The 20978-nt window shown below is 41.0% G+C and overlaps 1 protein-coding gene across 1 annotated transcript; it reads right to left on the bottom strand.

Annotated features, from left to right (window-relative positions):
• Positions 1-2: 2 nt before the first annotated feature.
• On the bottom strand, positions 3-8665 carry LOC133481906 (protein NipSnap homolog 2-like). Its single transcript, XM_061781229.1, has 10 exons — positions 8506-8665; positions 7915-8051; positions 7794-7839; positions 5897-5991; positions 5516-5586; positions 5278-5418; positions 4046-4077; positions 3589-3683; positions 2872-2955; positions 3-1803 (listed from the first exon to the last, which is right to left on the bottom strand). The coding sequence occupies exons 1-10, from the start codon at positions 8595-8597 to the stop codon at positions 1739-1741; spliced, it is 858 nt and encodes a 285-aa protein (XP_061637213.1). The 5' UTR covers positions 8598-8665; the 3' UTR covers positions 3-1738.
• Between the last annotated feature and the right edge of the window lie 12313 nt (positions 8666-20978).

The following is a 20978-nucleotide window of genomic DNA, read 5'->3' as shown; positions in this document are numbered from 1 at the left end:
CATTGTTGCTTGAATTTCTTTAATTTTTGTCATTATTGCCCTAGAAAGACATTTTGGTTTTTTTCCTGATAAAATCTGGCAATAATATAGTGGTATGATTGCCAATGTTGTGGCATCATTAATCCCCCTGAAAATACCTTATATGATATCTATTTTAAAACAAGGCATGCTTAGTTCACAAAAGGGGTGGGGTGGTGGGGGGGAGGTCACATTTACAAACAAGACTAGAAAACTTGATAACACGATGGTGTAAAAACTATCCACATATCAACTTAGGAAAAAACAGCAAAACAAGATGTATTTCAGTCAAAAATAAACTTCCTGATATGTAACAAACATTGATACTGTCAACTTTGGAACACAAAGTTCAGCTGTTATTCCAGCTAACATTTAAACAGTTAACAATGTGTTACACTGAATAAATAAAAGCCGCCTGTGTTGCACACTAAAGTGAGCTTCAGCAGTTATGATACGATCAAGAGTATTAACATGTACATACCATACAGCTGCTTTTTTAAAAAATAATTTCAAGTCACTTTGGTAGGTTCTAAATTTGTTTATCAATGACTTAGCCAACATGTAGCAAGAGCAGATGTTTGAATTAATGACCAGCCTGTGGTGTAGTGCAGTGGAGTTGCAAGGGCCCGTGTCAAAGCAAAGTTGACCTACCTAAAATCCTAATATTGAAAAAGGACTTGACCCAATGTTTGCCATGACAGTTTTGTAGTTTGTAGTAAGGCATATTGGCAGGATGTGTCCATTTGGATGCCCAGCAATGCACATCTTATCTAATGGGGAGTTGTGTTGCTTTGTATGCTGCACCATCAGCTTAATGGGTACGTGGTTGTAGATATAGTTACTTTCAATTACTGAATTACACTTACAGTCAAAACAATTCAACCCCCATTGTTAATGATATTTGCAAAATTGTATTTTCAATGGGCAGCACGGTGAACGACTGGTTAGAGCGTCTGCCTCACAGTTCTGAGGACCGGGGTTCAATCCCCGGCCCCGCCTGTGTGGAGTTTGCATGTTCTCCCCGTGCCTACGTGGGTTTCCTCCCACACCCCCCCCAAAAAAACATGCATGGGAGGTTAATTGACAACTCTAAATCGCCCGTAGGTATGAATGTGAGTGCGAATGGTTGTTTGTTTATATGTGCCCTGCGATTGGCTGGCAACAAGTTCAGGGTGTACCCCGCCTCCTGCCCGATGATGGTTGCGATGGGCTCCAGCACGCCCGCGACCCTAGTGAGGAGAAGTGGCTCAGGAAGTGGATAGATGGATGGATGGTATTTTCAATGAGCCAAAGAAAAATAATTTAAATAGCGCAACACAATTTATTTCCACTAGCCAGCTATTGACATTTTTGTACTTTTTGCAGATGTAATTCATAATGGAGGTTGAATAATTCTGAGTATGACTGTAACAACCGCAACACATACTTTTTGGGCCAGCAACACAAACTGGGAAACGTACAATAAATACCACAATTACATTTTTAAAGATTTAGCCCCTGCAATCCAATGCTATCCCACTGATGGCCATCAGAATATGTAAATGTACTCCTTTTGCTGTCCTTATATCTTTCACCGAGTTAACAATTCTGACATCAGAAAAACGATGAAAGAAAAGGGGCATGTAGTTTGGCAGCACAGAAAATCAGAAGTGATGCTCTTGGATTACTCTTTCGTAAGGGTACCACTTGATGCTCAGCCTTGCGAGAGGCTCTGGTCTTTTCACTTCAGCGGTGACGCCTTGGTGGGGATCATAATCCGGGAATCCATATGCTGGATAAGAGGAACTGCGGGAACCATGAAAGCAATGCAAGTTTTAGGAACAATTTGCTGTTGCCATCTTAACTCAAAGTCTTTAAATTCATTCAATTGATTTCAGTTATAGTCTGAAGGCACGTTTGAATTCTAAAAGCATGAATTTGAAATCAAAAAAACATTTAAATAAAATTCAATTTTCAGATTTTAATAAAATTTTCCCCTTCGTATAAAGAAAATCCCAACTGAAATTTTTGTTTTTGTTCCCCTTCTGGGATTTCATTTTTCCTGATGCAAACAAGCTTTGAAACTGTTTTTTTTTCTCCTTAGCATTAACTTGCATCAACTTCCACAATACAAACATATTTTTCTTCTTTTCAGTTAATGTAAAAAAAATTATAATTCCCTCGTCAAAACTTATGCAACACGTTCCTTAAATGCTAAATAATTCATGCTCCAAAACCCTCCACTTTTGCTGAATTCAAACAATTCTGCAAGGAAGAGTGGGCCAAAATATCTTCACAGAGATGTGAAAGACTCATTGCCAGTTATAGAAAATGCTTGATTTCAGTTGTTGCTGCTGAGGATGTTATGAGGTTTAGGGGGGCCATGACCTTTTCACACAGGGTCAGGTAACTGAATAGTTTTTTTTCCCTTAATAAATAAAATCATTTAAAAACTGCATTTTAAATTCACTTTCATTTGTCAGATATTTACATTTGTTTGATGATCTTAAAGTGTGGAAACTATGCAAAAAAATGAGAATTTGAGAAGGGGGCCAATACTTTTTCCACGGCACTGTACCTCGGGTCTAAAGTTCCCAATGTCGATAAATCACTGCTTTTTAAGTATAAATGGGGACTACATCTTTGACAATGTTCAATTCGCTTGACTACAGCTGGGCGCCATTCCTGTCACGTAAAACAATGCCATGGTAGTGGAAGCAGTGCACATCAGCGGGAAGGTGCTTTGAACTGCGGAAGCTGCCAAAAAAAATCTATTTTAAAAAAATGTGCTGACAAATACATGAATTAATCAATAAAACAGATTAATCACCCAGCCCTAATTTGGAAAAGTTTCTTAGAGTAGTATTTGCCCACCTGTATAATAAACCACCTCGTGCCAGCCTTCCTCCTGCCATGCACCATTCCTTGTGTCCTCTCTGGATTGAAGGTCTTTGTAGGCTGCGAGAAACAAAATCTATTACACCTCAAGCGCATTCACTAACCCTGCATAGTGTCCCAGCAGCCACTTTCACAATGTATTCATCGTCGCATCAGAGGGATAACAGTAGAGAAGAGATTTGATTGTGTCTTTCAGACAGAACTGGCCGAATCAGGACACACGTTGGAAGTGTACGTTTACGCAGCCGATAAGTGTTGCATCCATTAACATATTTAGACACATCGCTCTCAACACAAAGGAGCACGGACAGTGAAGTGCTGTTGTTAAAGTGAGAGCATTCTGCGTCGAATACTACGTTAGAAGCTGACAAATTCAAAGGTTGACTTGAACACCCCCTCCTGCGAGCTCCCTTACATGTGTGTGTGTGTGTATATATATATATATATATATATATATATATATATATATATATAAAATATGTATATCGCTGTGGAAAAGCCAACTTAGCCAATGTGAAAGACTTTTTTTTTTTTTTTTTCGGACCGTGGGATCTCAGACTTTCAGGAATGGTATCAAAGAAGTCTGTAAAAATTATATATATTTTACAAAAACAACGAGGTTTAACAAAGTTAATGTAAAAGACTTTCTTCAAAATGTATTTTTTTCCAATTAAGCTGGTTTCTTGAGTTTACCCCAGAGGTGATGAACCATGTAGAGGTTGCCGATCTGTGAGAAAAACCCTCCGACGGCTTCACTGTTATGCTGGCGGATTCCAATAGCTCTAGCCCTGCCAACGACAACAAAGCAATTGTTTATAATGGGAGGACGGGACTAAAATCTGGTGTAAAAAAAAAGGGTTAATGCTTACTTTCTCACTGTTATTATTATATATAGAAACTTAAGCTGACAGTGTGACTGTTGACAATGTTTGAAATCGTTGCACTCATTATGCAAGTACAGAAGATAGCAACCAGTCAGACAAGCAAAGAAATAAAAAAAAGGATCACCTCCTAATTTGAATCTAAATTGCACAGAGTGTTATTGTTGTCCTGCTGGCGACAGTGCTGAACCTCCATTTGTTTGATCATTACATGAAACTATTCTAGGTGTGACATGTTCCAGGAGTGCAATTAATTCATGCTGTCTTACCAGTAATTACCCCACTCGATCATTGTTCCTGGCTGGGGGAGAGAACAATGGTGTTAGTAATAAAATAGTAATAATAGCCAGACCTCCCAAACCTGCTTCTTACCAGGATTATCTAGTAAATGATGCAACAGTGAGATGCCACTTTAAGGGTTTGCATATCCAAAGGCTCCTTCTATAACTAATGCAAGTAACCTCAGTCACGATATGATACTCTAAAGCTACATTTATTTGTTTAACAAGAATGGTCAATGTTGGATCAGTCAACAAGCGGTAATACTGAACTCGTATGATGGCTATTAATATCTACGGAAAGTTTTTAGATCATGTGGAGGTCATTAAGATATCACACAAGAAACTACAATGCTCTTAAAGTGACATTGTCTTTCTCTCAGACACGCCGGAGACATGTAAAATGTACTTTTTGATTGCTTGGACACAAATAATTGGGTCTTAAGTAAATCTTTTGTTTGCTGTCCTTTCCAAAAACATATCTGTGAGTGAGCAGTTCTGAATGTCACCGGATAGTGACTTAATGGGGTGCCTCATCTACATAATGCCACCACCACACCGAGTTTCTTGACCCATGAAAATTAAGCTCAGCAAAGATCGGGCATTTCCAAGCGACGGCTGAATTCTGGCCATCAGACAACACGGAGGCCCGATTACATTAATGCCAAAAGGTAAGCATAGCTTGCACAGATTAGCATTATCACTAACAGCATTATCAGCATTCGCAACTGAGAAGTGGCTCATACGCCAATGTACGGCGAAGTTGTTGATGTGTGTATTTTTGTCCGCTGCAAGCGCCACATGCAAAGATTAACTGGTGAAATTTGGCCACTCGATGATGAAGTGCTGCACTCACGAGTAAAAATACAAATGATATTTTTACTGTCCTTATGGGGGCTCACTTTTCTCTTCAGTCCATGGGCTGCTTGAGAACGGGTAGTTTACAAAAGAAGAACAATAGTGTAAAAAAGTGGGATGTAATACTTGGAGCCCTTTTTGATGAAAGTTTGTCACAAACATGGAACTGTTTAAAAAAATAATAATGATTACTATACCTTAACACCTTCATATCATAGCTACAGTATTTAGACTAACAGTTCCAAGGTGTGAACATACCTGGCATTTAAGACTGTTGGGAAGTATTAAATAACCCACTTGGAGCTTGCTAGGTCACAAACAGTAATAGAACAACTAACAAAAAAAATAAAGCCTTGCTTTAATACCCTGAGTTGGTAGGATCTGAGCTCGTAGATGTTGGGTCCCTCTCTGGGTACTGGCTCGTTCCAGAAACTGAACTCCAGAAGAAGCTGATTCCTGCGAGACAGCAGCATCTTTCCACGCTCCTTCCTGTACTCAGTGAACTCCTGCAGACAAACGTGTCAGTAAAGGGCTGTATTCTACTTGGCCATGATCACACTGGCAGGATGAGCATGAGAATGGGCATGGAGAGATTCTGCTGACCTTGTTCTGACGTAGCTTGTTCATCACCTCTGTCAGAGCTGGGTAACCACCTCTATAACGCCACAGGTGAACTATAAAAAAAAATCTGAAATATTTACACCCTTTACTGCATTATATATAAACGTTAATCTCCTGACTACGATGGGCATCCAAAAGTGTCACAAAGTGAATACACAAATTTGTTCTTTAATTGTACCTTCTGCCACCTAGTGGAAAATAATTTTATTGTTCTTCCTGCATCATTTGTTGTATATTAAAAATATATGGAAATTTAATATAGTTTCTCATGGTACACTTCATGATTTTACAACATACTAATGTGCCACTATAAAATAAGAGTCATTTTGCTATTATGCAGTATATTTGGCAGTGCAATCCTACCAGCCTGGTCCTGTTCTCCATACCAAGTATTCCAGGTGCCCACCAGCTCACAGGGGTAGTACTTATCAGCATGGATGGAGGGCAAGACATCCTCACTGTTAAAACAATAAAATTTCACAAACTACATTCAACCGGATCTCTAATACTATTTACTCAGAATAATTTTACAATACCTTTGAAATCAAAATTACATGTCATTCTGTTACATGTCAAGACATGTCTACAGTTGCAGAACCGAAATAGAAGCCAACTATAAGGACTTCTAAGGTATGCGCAGATGACTCGTAGAAGCATAGCAGCTCCTTAAACACCTCACAAGAATAGACTGCATTGATTTATTTTTACTGGGCATACGTCCCGCTATTACACTTCTAACTACCACTGAGCTACAAGTCAATTAAAGTGTCTACATTCAGGATTTAACAATAAAAAAATAACAAAAATAAAACTTTACCAGATCAGTTGACAGCTCCGCCCCTCTCTTCACCAGAGTGTCCAAGACATGCGGCCGCAAGTCCAATGACACGACCACAAAGTCGATCATCGAACTGTGACCTAGGGTGTCCTGGTGCCAAGTGCAAGTGTGGACACCCTTATGCTTGAACATGGTGTTCGTTATGGACAATCCGTGATGAGCACAGAAGTCCAATAACAGAACACCGCTCGGGTTCTGATTGGGGGGGGGGGCGTTCCTCCCAATCACGCTCTTCCAGGTCTCACTGTCATTGTCCACGTGAGCATTGAAGTCCCCCAGCAGAACGATGGAGTCCCCAGCTGGAGTGCTCTCCAGCACCCCCTCCAAGGACTCCAAAAAGGGTGGGTACTCTGAACTGCTGTTTGGTGTATAGGCACAAACAACAGTCAGGACCCGTCCCCCCACCCGAAGGCGGAGGGAGGCTACCTTCTTGTCCACCGGGGTGAACCCCAACGTGCAGGCGCCGAGCCGGGGGGCAATAAGTATTCCCACACCTGCTCAGCACCTGTTCTGTTCATAACTTTTATGGACAGAATTTCAAGGCGCCGCCGAGGCGTAGATGGGGTCCAGTTTGGTGGCCTCAGTATTGCATCTCTGCTTTTTGCTGATGATGTGGTTCTGTTGGCTTCATCAAGCCGTGACCTCCAACTCTCACTGGAGCAGTTCGCAGTCGAGTGTGAAGCGGCTGGGATGAGATTCAGCACCTCCAAATCTGAGACCATGGTCCTCAGTCGGAAAAGGGTGGCGTGCCCTCTCCAGGTAGGGGATGAGATCCTGCCCCAAGTGGAGGAGTTCAAGTATCTTGGGGTCTTGTTCACGAGTGAGGGAAGAATGGAACGGATCTCGACAGGCGGATCGGTGCGGCGTCTGCAGTGATGCGGACTTTGTATCGGTCCGTTGTGGTAAAGAAGGAACTAAACCGAAAGGCGAAGCTCTCGATTTACCGGTCGATCTACGTTCCTACCCTCACCTATGGTCACGAGCTGTGGGTCGTGACCAAAAGAACAAGATCCCAGATACAAGCGGCCGAAATGAGTTTCCTCCGCAGGGTGTCTGGGCTCTCCCTTAGAGATAGGGTGAGAAGCTCGGTCATCCGGGAGGATCTCAAGAGTAGAGCCGCTGCTCCTCCACATCAAGAGGAGCCAGATGAGGTGGCTGGGGCATCTGATTCGGATGGCTCCCGGACGCCTCCCCGGTGAGGTGTTCCGGGCACGTCCCACCGGGAGGAGACCCCGGGGACGACCCAGGACACGCTGGAGAGACTACATCCTTCGGCTGGCCTGGGAACGCCTCGGGATCCCCCCGGAAGAGCTGGATGAAGTGGCTGGGGAGAGGGAAGTCTGGGCGTCCCTGCTAAAGCTACTGCCCCCGCGACCCGACCCGGATAAGCGGTAGAAAATGGATGGATGGATGGAACTTTACCAGAGTTTGTTGTATGCATCAAGGCACTCCGGCTTTACATTGTGGACTGAAAACAGAAATCAATTTCAATTATTATGACAACTTGAGGAGGTTTGTTACCGGAAATGTGCCAAGTACCTACACTGGATTTTGTAGAGGTTACTTTCCTCATTTTTGGTCAGTAGAGTTGAGTGTGCATCTTTCCTGGGATCAACTTTCCTGACAAAGAGCGATTTGAACCAGCTGTCTTCTCTGGTGATGCTGGATGTAGTAAAGCCTCTGCAAAATAAGGATGAGTTAAAAGGGAGGGAAATGCTTGATGACAGTTCCATTTTCATGCAGGATCTACATGGGGATCTCATCACACGATGACATGCAAGGACTAACATGCAGGTAGCATCATTGATCCATTGCCTGATATGATATTTCCCCAAGTACCAAATTGACCTTGAGCAAACCACAACACAACTTAAAAGTATATTGTCTCTTTTAAATCAGGAAGTACACTTTGTTAATCTTAATATCGTAAAATAAATCATTACTCGGTAAGTTTAAAAAAAAAAAAACATTTTTTATGTAGTTTAGTTCGGACGGACCGCGACTCAACATTGTTTAGCATCTCGGCAGCTAGCTTTCCCCTACACTAAATCACGTACAACTTTCGATGCTAACACATAAATAACATCCTACGCCAGACAATAAAACGTGTAATGCATCTTGACGGCTAGCCGACCTGCTCCAAACGAGAAGCTGCCCGGCTGACTGGGCCCCGCTTTTAGCCCGGGCCAAGCCGGTGCCTACTCTCTGAAGGACTCCTGTCGCCATCTTCCAAAAGAGCTGCAGCCTTGAGGCGCTGTTCCCCCTGTTGACCGTTAGGTGGCGAAAGAGTCCGGATGAGCACCACAGCGCTCATATGAGCTCGCGTAGAAGTAGAACGACGCAGGGTGTGACGTACGGACAACGTCACCATTGGGGCTCGTTTCGAAAACCAGTAAAAAAAAAATGTTTGTAACTGTACTAATGTGTTATACTACGGAAGCGTATTGCATTCACTTGGATAAAAAAAACAAAACTCCTGTTTTTCTGAGTAATTTTTTGGAGGGCTTTGTTTTTCTGACTATTTTTTTCTGTTTTTCGGACTAATTTTTTTTCCGCCTGTTTTTCTGACTATTTTTTTCTGTTTTTCTGACTAATTTTTTTTCCGCCTGTTTTTCTGACTATTTTTTTTTCTGTTTTTCGGACTAATTTTTTTCCACCTGTTTTTCCTGACTATTTTTTTTCTGTTTTTCGGAGTAATTTTTTTTACACCTGTTTTTCTGATTATTTTTTTTCTGTTTTTCGGACTAATTTTTTTGCACCTGTTTTTCTGACTAATTTTTTTTCTGAGTTATCGGGACACACGAACTCACGCGAGAACCTGCGAACTGCAAGTGTCAGAAAAACAGGTGGAAAAAATTACTCAGAAAAACAGAAAAAAATAATCAGAAAAACAGGCGGAAAAAAAATTTGTCCGAAAAACAGAAAAAAATAGTCAGAAAAACAAAGCCCTCCAAAAATTTTTTTTTTTTTTATCCAAGTGAATGCAATACGCTTCCGTATGTGCATCCCTCTTTTTTACCAATTTATGTATAAAATAAAACAGATAATATAAGTTTTAAGTCAGCTTCTTTCAGTATGATTTTGTTAATGTCTTCATCGTACTTGTTGAAACTTTTTTTTTTGCGTAGCAGCTAACACAGCTAGTATGTATGCTGGAGCAAAAACTTTATAACATTAGCATTGATTTGCATCTCTATTACTTGCGACCCTGTTCCTGTAGCTACAATAATACTAAAATGAAATTAATATTCAAAGGAAATTGTAAAGGATTTATTCAACAATATTTTTGAAATATATATTTTTCACAGCGGCACGGTGGTAAATTCTGAGGACTTGTGTTCAAATTAAATTGTCCCTAGGTCTGAATGTGAGTGTAAATAGTTGTTTGTCTACGTGCCCTGCAATTGCCTGGCGACCAGTTCAGGGGGTACCCCGCCTCTCACCCAACGTCAGCTAGGATAGGCTCCAGCATACTCCAGCATCCAGTGTTGGGAAAGTTCATTTTCCACGTAAACCATTTCACAATTCAGTTTACTGTTTCAAAAATTAACTAGTTTAGTTCATGCCGTCACTGTTGGTGTAGTGGTACACTTGCCTGACTTTGGTGCGGGCAGCGTGGGTTCAGTTCCCACTCAGTGACGGTGTGAATGTGAGTACGAATGGTTGTCCGTGTCAATATGTGCCCTGCGACTGACTGGCGACCAGTTCAGGGTGTAGTCCGCCTTTCGCCCGAAGTCCGCTGGGATAGGCTCTGGCGCCCTGCGACCCTAACCAAGATAAGCGGTGTTGAAAATGGATGGATTGATAGTTCATGCCCTGCGATTGGTTGGCAATTAGTTCAGAGTGTACCTCGCCTCCTGCCCGATGATAGCTGGGATAGGCTCCAGCACGCCTGCGACCCTAGTGAGGAGAAGCGGCTCAGTAAATTATATTCCAACTTTTGAGCTAAGTTCACCATTCCAAAAATGAACTAGTTCATAGTTCTTTTTTGTTTTTTCTCAGTATGTTGCTGACGGGCTCTTCCCCTTAAAATGCTGGCATTCCATGTCCCCATTGTTGCCACCCATTCAGTCCACACTAGTAGCCAGCTGCAGCTTTCACCCTAAATCTCAAAAACATTAGGAAAAACTGCGGCACGGTGGGCGACTGGTTAGCACATCTGCCTCACAGTTCTGAGGTTGCAGGTTCAAATCCGGCCTATGTGGAGTTTGCATGTTGTGCGTGGGTTTTCTCTGGGTACTCCGGTTTTCTCCCACATCCCCAAAACATGCATGAAGACTCTAAATTGCCCGTAGGTGTAAATGTGGGTACGAACGGTTGTTTGTTTATGTGTGCCCTGCGATTGGCTGGCGACCAGTTCAGGGTGTACCCCACCTCTCACTCAAAGATAGCTGGGATAGGCTTCAGCACGCCCGCGACCCTAATGAGGATAAGCAGAACAGAAAATGGCATCCATGGCAGAGTTCCAAGGCGAAAGCCAAAAATCTGTTGACAAATACAGTGTTTATCCGCCAACATATGAAGACTTGTGCAAGGTTGATGCTTTTTCACCTGCTTTTCTTGTGCCCTGCGTTTGGCTGGCATCCAGTCCTGGGTGTACCTTGCCTTTAGGCCAAATCCAGCTGGGATAAACTCCAGCTCACTCGTCACCCTGGTTTGGACAAGCCTTATAGAAAATGGATGGATGAATGAAACTTAATTAACACCAGGCACAAAACTAAAAGAAACGGGCTTTCTTCCTAGGCCACATGTCCACACTTGCACCATGCTTAATGAAAATTGGCCATGTTTTTCTTTAAGTACAGTACTCAGGCATCGTACAATCTGCAGTGCAAACATTTACGTTCATCTGATTCTGATTTATTGCGGCTCACCGGAGTTGGTCTGACTGTGTTTAATTGTCTTGGTGGAAATGTCTCATTTATCACTATAATGTGTTCATGCAACCCGCTGACCTCGTTCACCTTATGCACGGCGCCTCTCATTTGTCACGGACGGGAGAACATGGGTGTAATTGATAGAAATAATCATGACTGTGATCTGTGTAGTTGATTAATGAAGCGTGATGATAAACTCAAAAGTTGGAACACATTGTAGCGTTGTCTTATTGAGGTTATCCATTACACTTATGCTTATTTGCTTTGATGATTCGAGATATTTATACTCCATGTTAAAGCAACAAAGGTACTGTAAATTATAATACTTCACTAAATCATGGTATGACAAAAGTATGATGAAGTAAAATGCAACAACTGAATTCCAATCAACTGCTCCTGATTTAATCAGAATGCTCCTTATAATGAGCATTTTGGAACAAAGCCACACAATGGTGACGCCACTGTAATTATATTCATTGATTATTTAAAAAAAATAAAACTTCAGGCTCTCCTCCAATCATTTCAAAAACACATACAATAAAGGGACATATGAGGGCGCCATAACGCAAGGTAAGCTATTATTTTAAAGTGACTGAAATAATATTGAATGATAAATGCACATGTAACCCAAGACTCATGTATACCTAAACCTAACGCACATCACTTAATCCAGAATTGTTACTTAATTCTCACATCAATCGGCAACCTCTGGCTATAAAGATGGATAGAAATATATTTAGTCATTTAGATGTTTTTCATGAACACAGCAATCACACACAATTTTCACATCAGCTTTACCAGCTTTTCCAGTGGCGGCAGGGCAGCTCAGCAATGAAAAGGTGGCAGCAGTAGCTCAGTCTAGAAAGACTTTGGGACCAGCGGGTCAAAGACTTGAAACCTTCCTAATCACCTCATCTTATTATTACTTACACACAAATTGATAGATTACTAGTTTTGACCCCAGAAGTCAATGAAAGTAGTTTGTTTGACTATTGCTCAATTTATTTTAAAAAGATATTCGGTAGCAAAATATTCTCGTTGTATGTCAATGTCATAAAAAGTGAAGAAAATTTGCACTTTTGGTGATTTTAACAAGAAACATGAAGTAGATTTGATTTGCTTTAGGAGGCCCCATAAAATTAAGTGGTGGGCTGGTTCTGGACCCCGGGCCTTGAGTTTGACACAGACACTGGGTGGGGTGTTTCACATTTTACTGCTCCAAATAACGTGCACGCACAGGCACACACACACACACACACACACACACACACACACACACACACACACACACACACACACACACACAATATTAAGCCTTATTAGACAGTTATGCCATGGCGCACACATGCACTCTCCTCACAAAGTATTGGATAGGCAAGGTCAATTCCTTTGTTTTTGTTGTATACTGAAGACATTTGGGTTTCAGATCAAAAGATGAATATGAGACAAAAGTTCAGAATTCCAGATTTCATTTCATGGTATTTACATCTAGATGTGTTAAACAACTCAAGACAGAGCTCCTTTTGTTTGAAGCAACCCACTTTTCAAGTGAGCATAGGTATTGGAACAGACATTATTAAATTGACTTAAAGTGAATAACATTTAATATTCGGTGGCATAACCCTTAACTGCATCAAGCCTGCGATCCATTGACTTCACCAGACTCTTGCATTCTTCATTTGAAATGCTTTTGCAGGCCGTTACTGCAGCCTCTTTCAGTTCTTGTTTGTTTCTGGGGGTTTCTCCCTTCAGTCTTCTCTTCAGGAGGTAAAATGCATACTCTATTGGGTTAAGGTCTGGTGATTGACTTGGCCAGTCTAAGACCTTCCACTTTGTCCCCCTGATGAAGTCCTTTGTTGTGTTGGCAGTGTGTTTTGGGTCATTGTCTTGTTGATGATGACGCTTCTCCCGATTAGTTTGGATGCGTTTTTCTGTAAATTGCCAGACCAAATGCTTTTGTAGACCTCAGAATTCATTCTGCTGCTACCATCATGAGTCACATCATCAATAAAGATTAATGAGCCTGTTCCAGAAGCAGCCATGCAAGCCCAAGCCCTGACATTACCTCAACCATCCTTCACAGATGAGCTTGTGTGTTTTGGATCATAAGCAGATCCTTTCTTTCGCCATACTTTGGCCTTTCCATCATTTTGGTAGAGGTTAATCTTGTCCTCATCAGTCCAGAAAACTTTGTTCCAAAACTTTTGTGGGCCATCTCCGTCCTTCTTTGCAAAATCCAATCTGGCGTTCCAATTATTTTTGCTGATGAGTGGTTTTGCACCTTGTAGTATGGCCTGTATATTTCTTGTCTCGAAGTCTTCTTCGAACAGTGGATTGTGATACCTTCACCCCTGCATTGTGGAGGTTGGCACTGATGTCATTGACTGTTGTCTTTGGGTGTTTCTTCACAGCTCTCACAATGTTTCTGTCATCAATTGGTGTTGATCAGAATCAGAATCATCTTTATTTGCCAAGTATGTCCAAAACACACAAGGAATTTGTCTCCGGTAGTTGGAGCCGCTCTAGTACAACAGACAGTCAATTTACAGAACACTTTGGAGACATAAAGACATTGACAAAAAACAACAACAAACAACAATTGTGCAAAAAGATGCAGAGTCCTCTAGCACTTAGAGCAGTTCGAATGGCTAATATCGCAATAGTCCGGTGCAATGACCATTGTGCAAAGGGCACTGAGACTTCAAGGAGTGTATGCGGTTTAAAGTGACGAGTAGTGCGATAATCTGGGACAATGGTTGTGCAAATGTTACAGATACTCCTCAATCAGTGTGCAAATGGAGCAGATGCTACTCTGGCATGAGTGGCCACTATATGCAAATAGTGCAGCACGGCGAGACAACTACAGTGAGTGCACGAGTAATACATAATTGGCCCCACAGAAATGTGACAACGAACTCAAGTCAAAAAATTGCCAGCTTGTTGTAATGGAATTATAAATTAGCTGTTTAAGAAGTTGATTGCAAGAGGGAAGAAGCTGTTGGAATGTCTACTAGTTCTAGTTTGCATTGATCGGTAGCGCCTACCTGAGGGAAGGAGCTGGAAGAGCTGGTGACCGGGGTGGGGAGGGTCCGAGAGGATTTTGCACGCCCTTGTCTTAGTTCTGGCAGCGTGCAAGTCCTCAAGGGTGGGTAGGGGGGTACCGACAATCCTTTCAGCAGTTTTGATTGTCCGTTGCAGTCGGAGTTTGTCCTTTTTTTGGCCGACCTGCTCAATGTCTGTTGCTCGGTACACCAGTAGTTTCTTTCTTTTTCAGGACATTCCAAATTGTTGTATTGGCTATGCACAATGTTTGTGCAACAGTTCTGATCGATTTTCCCTCTTCTCTCAGCTTCCAAAATGGTTTGCTATTCTCCCATTGACAGCTCTCTGGTCTTCATGTTTGCTTAACAGCAAATGCTGTTTTCATAGGTGAAACCCAAAGCCAAAAACAAGCACTACCTAATGTTTAAGCAATCAGTCTAAAAGGCAACACCTGAGCAACTAGAAACAGCCAGTCACATGTTCCAATACTTTTGCTCACTTGAAAAGTGGGTGGATTCAAACAAGAGGTGCTCTGTCCTGAGTTATTTAACACATGTAGATTTAAATATGAAAAAACCATGAAAAAAAGCTGGAATTCTGAACTTTTGTCTCATATTCATCTTTTGATCTAAAATCAAAATCTTCAGTATACAACAAAAACAAAGCAATTGACCTTGCCGTTCCAATATGTTTGGACGGGACTGTTCACACCGAGACAATAGGCATCTAAATGACAATTGGAATCCAGTCAGTTAGCTAGTCAGTATCACAGGTATTAACATATGCACATGGCAAGGCTTGCTACTCTCATTCCAGTTCAAAAAGGACACCTGTAATGTTTCCTAGCTGGAAAAAAACGCCAGCTAACTCCTACCTAACAACATAAAAAGTGAGCTACGGTTAAATGCAGGAAAAAAAGAGGCCTGGTATTGATTATAATGTGTTGGTATTGAGTGGTAGAAGTTAAGAAATTAGCCACATATCCTGGTTTAAGCAAGATAGGCCTACTTACACCACTAATCCAAATGACTGTATTGCTCTGCCAGATCGTGTTCGCTGCTCATAAAAAAAAAAAAAAAAAAAAAGTGTGCACACTTTTTTAGCTTGCGGGCCTCAACATAGTATTTAGACAGTTAACTGTAGCTTGTAGGTAGCTGGGGTGGCGCAAATTAGCCTTCAACAGGCATTCCCCCTTACCGAACAGCAGAAAGCAGCAAGGTTGGGCGACGATTCTATGTGGACGTGCCGGTTTTTGTTTGTTTGTTTTTTTTTTGTACATGACCGCGCGCTGGCCACAATTTTTGCTTGTGTCATAACATTATCATGTTTCGGCCATTTTGTTTCAGTGACAAAAGTCTTTCGGTTCGAAACCGACAAATGCACTTTTGGACCATTTTCGGCCAAAACATTTTAATGACCGAAATTTCGATGCATCACTACTGTTGATAATGCAAAACATTTCAAACTGCGATTCAAACTTAAAGTAGCATTTTCGGGTGGCTTTCCTTTTTCAAAGCTGGAATTAAATATGAAAAGGAAGAAAAAAATAATTGAATATAATTTATGGAATGTGTTGAAATTTGGGACAAACTCTAGTCTCACAAATTGAAAACTAAAATTTCAGTGTTGTAAAGTTTTGTGGAGGAGACCACTAGAACAGGTTCCAAATGGACGACGGCTGTGAGGGTGGGATCGTAATCACTGTGGAATTCAGAACAGTTGAGATTGATTTATTCTACGATAGTGTGACAATGAAATAACATGGTCCATATTTTCTAAGCCTTTTGGGCTTGAGGATAAATACAACTTGGAATTAAGTAACTATGAATTTCTTTGTCTGAAGTTCAAAAACATGAATCACAGTATTTTCTCATTTTTGAAAAACCAAAGGCATTTGCCGACTTGTCTGGGAATTCTTAGTATGAATCTACATTGTTCTTTTTTTTTTTTTTTCTATCAGGTGGATTTGTGTCAGGCACAAATGTCAACTTTACTTTTGAGTTTCAGTGTTTTGAACGGCATCTAAAAGGATGTCTTGTTGCACTTATTTCCAGTGTTATTTTGTCATTAATTGCACCTCATAAAACACCACAAACACAGCAGCGCACTCACAGCATCTGTTAATTTGAATGGCTTGATCAGTACGCAATTGGGTGTGGAAACTTTCACAAGGGGGCTCATATTAGTAATGGGAAAAGTGAGGTCAGCATGAGACAAAGAGCTCCAAATGTACACTACATATACTGTGCAACATTGCAGGTGGAGTTGCGCATAATGCAGGATAAACTTCACCATTTCCCTGAAACGTCGGTCTTGCATCATAGTCTGAAATTGGCTAATTTGTTGAGATTGAGTTTAGTGGGACAATAAATATGTCAGTGTGTATTTTGGCATGTGAACATTTTCATGTCCAACAGTGAGGTTTCACGCTTCCATTTCAAGCCAAGTATTTCAAAGCTAAAACTATTGATAAAGATCATGTGATGCATTTGTAAACCTTGTTAAACTTTCAACAAAACTAGAAAATGTACCTCAAACTGGGCATGTAAAATTTCTTATGACCTGTACAAAGTCATCAACACAGCGCATGTAAGATTGAACTTTTTATGGATATGATAGAGAGAGTTATTGTTGTTGAAAGTAGCACTTAATGTAAATAGAATATACAGGAATAAACACCCTTGTAATGATCCCAATGGTGTCTGGGGATTGTTTGCAAATTGTTGCTAATAAATACTAAGAACAAGCTCAAAGAATAACTCACAGGATCCTTTACCTTGGCACTCTTAAGGGTTTCTGTGATCAGGTTTATTTTATTGTAGGTATCCCATTTATCTGTTGAAATTGCATTTTAGAGCACTTTACTATTTGGTAATGGACACATATTTAGCTCATTTGTGGTGTGTCTTTAGTAAAACGTCACGTTTGTACTGGTAGTGTTCTACCATGTGACAAAGTCACTTCAAATATTGTCAGATTTCATTGTTGGACACAATAATGTTCTGTAAAGCAAGGCTCAAAGAAGAGCAGCTGTGAAAACAGAAGACATGAATCCTCCACTAATGCTCCAGAAACAGCGAATACAATTTATCAGTTTAGAACCCATGTGGATAAATCCTTCACCCAAGCCTCTCAAACTCAAATGTTATATCTCAAGCCAAATGATTAGAGCTGTGCAGACATCTTTAGTTTCTGTTCACATGGAAATTCAGAAGATTGGCCTATTAGACAAGACTTGCCAGCCATGAGTTGAGAAAAAACATTGAAAAACAAGTGACACTGAGAAAGGCAATTCTTTAATTATAAAAATACAATAGAATCTATTGATCGAATTGTTTAGTTGGCTGGACTAGGATGGTAGAAAATCTCTTGATACTATGGATACCCTAATCAGCGAAACTAGCAGTACCCTCAGCTTTCTCTTATTATCTTTGGCTTTCGTCAGGACACGGGATTTAAATGTTCTCCAAGAAACACTGTTGAACTTGTGAGAAAACACAGTGTATGTATTGTGAGAGTTGTGAGTCTCCACCTCCTAGTTGTTCTGGGCACCACAGCGAGGAAATGCAGTACTGTTGCACACAGTGGCACTAAAACATTTGTTTTAGCAGATAGAGCAGACTAAAATCTTGGAAACATTTATGTTTATACTCGGATATAGTGGGCCTAGTATAGATAACAAAATGCTAATTACAAGAGCATGCCCAAGATTTGTATATATATATATATTTTTTAATAGGAATGTGTCAATTGACAGACTGTGTGACTCTGTAAGGGCCACTGTAATACACTGTAGTACAGTACAGTGACCTGTGTAGGGACAGTGAACTCCACATCCTTAAGCGCCTTCGTTCGCATCAGTGGTTATCAGGGGCAATTGCAAGTTATTTATGTCGTTATTATGACCAGGCCCAGGCCTGTTAGCTCAGGAGCTGGCTGGTGGCTAGCGCCTCTCGTTGCGGATAGCCTCGCGACCACACAGTGGGATACATTTCAGCCACTGGAGGCCTTATGTAGATATATTTTTACTGTTGAAACATGAACCATAGGTATGTAAAAACCTATGTTTGCCGTCTAGACAAAGAGCATACATTTTTCAGCAGAGCGTGGTTTAACGCATTCAGCAGACACGCCCACAGTATCTGACAGCAGGAACAATGGCTTAATTTTTCATGATTTTAAAAGCCTCCTTATACATAGTTGCCAATTTTTTTTATCATTCAAATTTGGCAGGGTTGTTAAAAACACTGTTCTCTGTGGTGTGTCGAATTTGGAAGACATATTTTCACTTACAGAGACTTTTATGTCCATTAACAGCCGCCCTGAAATTGGCTGGTGATAAGTCCACGTTGTAGTCTGCCTTTCGCCCTAAATCAGCTGGGATGGGCTTCAGCCCTACGTGACACTGAACAGGATATGTAGAACAGAATATGGATGGATGGAAGACACCATGACTAAATGTTTCTTGGTTCACTCTCTCAAAAAAAAATGTACAGCCAAGTAAAAATTACTACATACTCAGAAATTGCATGTAATTGGTCAGAAATGCTGCGGCTGGTTGATAAATAGCAATCCCAGGGTATGATCCAAATATGACTCCAGGACTGTGAACACCATAGAGGATACAATCAGAACAAGCTGATTGGATGCTGTTGATGGTGAAGTAATGTTATGACATAATTGCCACATCACTGCTTTAAAAAACATTTGCTGGCCAATGACATACATTTTCTCATAGAGCAACAAAAACAGCAGTTCATAAACACGCACCACTCTTCTTAATCAGCTTTAATGCCAGAAACAAATCTATCGTTCACAGGCACCACTGTATGCTGCATGTATATGTTTAATCTTTTAAACATTTTAAGGGGACATTCCTGTCAGAATAAGAACATACAGTATGTTTCAATGTAGTGATAATGGCTTCCAATGAGGAACGGGTAATGGAGAGCCCCAGATCTCATGTTAATGTTCCTCTCAGCTTGTAACCATGGGTGGACAGGTAAAATGACGTTTACACAAATTTCAATATGTCATCAAAGCTGTGAAGAAATATTTAAATCAGCTTAATTCATTGTTTCAGGCTCATTTAGCAACATCAGTTGGTTGGTTCTGCAAAAGTACAGAATATCTTTTTATATTGTTAATAATCTGCTCAAAACATTGCCGTCAATACTCAAACTTGGCAGCACTTGCTTATTTAAAAAAGTAATAACAAACAGCTCTTTACTGTGAAGTGAGTTTTCAAAACAAAGTGGTGAGGTTTGGACTGAAGTGGATTCACTTATTTTAAAGGACAGTTTTGATAGCCAATGGAGATGCCATCTAAAAACTATTACAGAGATTCATGTTGCTGAACACTGTCAAGATTTCCTGTTTTCAGTGTTGGACTTGTGTGTCAGTGAACGTCACACGACAGTCAGTCAGTGGAGATTTGAATGAAGGAATTTTGAAGGCTAAGATGTCATGATGGCGCTCTTGCGCCAGCTCTTCTTTTGCATATAGGATGTTTGCCAGGAAGCAATTTAGACTTTACCTCGCAACAAACCACACAAAAGCATATCCACGGATTGCTATTTTTGTCAAAGAGCCTTTTTTAACCAAATGGCAAATAAAGTGCAAAGGCTGTCGTCACACCGCTCAAAGCAGACATTTTTAGGGAACATGTTTTCAAGATATGATGGATGAATTTGGGGCTTAAATATTTTCTCACTGTTTCCATCCCAAATGTTCGCTGGTGTTTGTAGACGGCAAGCTTTCTCACGATTTTCTCACTGTTTCCATCCCAAATGTTTGCTGCCGTTTGCAGATGGTAAGCTTTCTCACGATTTTCTAGGAAATCAAGATATTTTTGAAATATGTTTTAATCGCTATTTGTTGCAAGACAATTCAAGAACCTATTTGAGTCACAAGAGTTCCATGAAACATTGATGTGCCAAGCAAGAACTTAAGACATTTTGGTCCAGATCTATAAAGCTAATGGTGTGAATCTTTTTATTCTCTTTTTTGTTTTTCAACCTAAAGTCTAAAGTGTGGTGGAGGGTTGAAGAAGAGAGTAGAGGGAGGATGGAGCAGGTGGAGGAAAGTGTCGGGGGTGATGTGTCAAAAGAGCACCAGCTAAAATGATAAGTAGCAATGACCAGAAGACAGTAGACAGAGTTGGAGGTGGCAGGGTGAAGATGCTGAGAGTCTCTTTGGGAGTGTGACGATGGACAGGATCAGAAATGCTGTCATCAAAGGAACAGCACAGACTGGGAGGTTTGGAGGCCAGATTGACATATGCGGAGGAGGGACATTGGATATATCGGTAAAAGGAGCTGGATCTGCCAGGTAGGAGGCGAAGAGGAAGACATTTAAAGTACAAATTTAAATGTGTGCTTTTTTTCTTTTCTTTTTTAAAGCTGAAGTGTGTAACTTTTTAGTTAACCAAGAAAAAGTCAGGTGGCACGGTGGACGATTGTTTAGCACATCTGCCTCACAGTTCTGAGGACCGGGGTTCCCAGCGCCGCCTGTGTGGAGTTTGCATGTTCTTCCTGTGCCTGTGTGGGTTTTCTCCGGGCACTCCGGTTTCCTCCCACATCCCAAAAACATGCATTGTAGGTTGATTGAAGACTCTAAATTGCCCTGAGGTGTGAATGTGTGCACGAATGGTTGTATGTTTACATGTGCCCTGCGATTGGCTGGCAAC

Source organism: Phyllopteryx taeniolatus, chromosome 8 (assembly GCF_024500385.1).
Source record: "Phyllopteryx taeniolatus isolate TA_2022b chromosome 8, UOR_Ptae_1.2, whole genome shotgun sequence".
NCBI classification, from domain to species: domain Eukaryota; kingdom Metazoa; phylum Chordata; class Actinopteri; order Syngnathiformes; family Syngnathidae; genus Phyllopteryx; species Phyllopteryx taeniolatus.
This window is presented reverse-complemented; position numbering and strand designations above follow the sequence as displayed.

What these genes read in the sequence shown, in the direction of transcription:
- LOC133481906 (XM_061781229.1), bottom strand. Translation starts at nt 8,597, where the DNA reads ATGGCGACAGGAGTCCTTCAGAGAGTAGGCACCGGCTTGGCCCGGGCT. An exon ending in CAGCTTCTCGTTTGGAGCAG is followed by an intron (nt 8,052 to 8,505) that starts GTCGGCTAGCCG and finishes CTTATTTTGCAG; the next exon opens with AGGCTTTACTACATCCAGCA. An exon ending in GATGCATACAACAAACTCTG is followed by an intron (nt 5,992 to 7,793) that starts GTAAAGTTCCAT and finishes TTGTTTTAACAG; the next exon opens with TGAGGATGTCTTGCCCTCCA.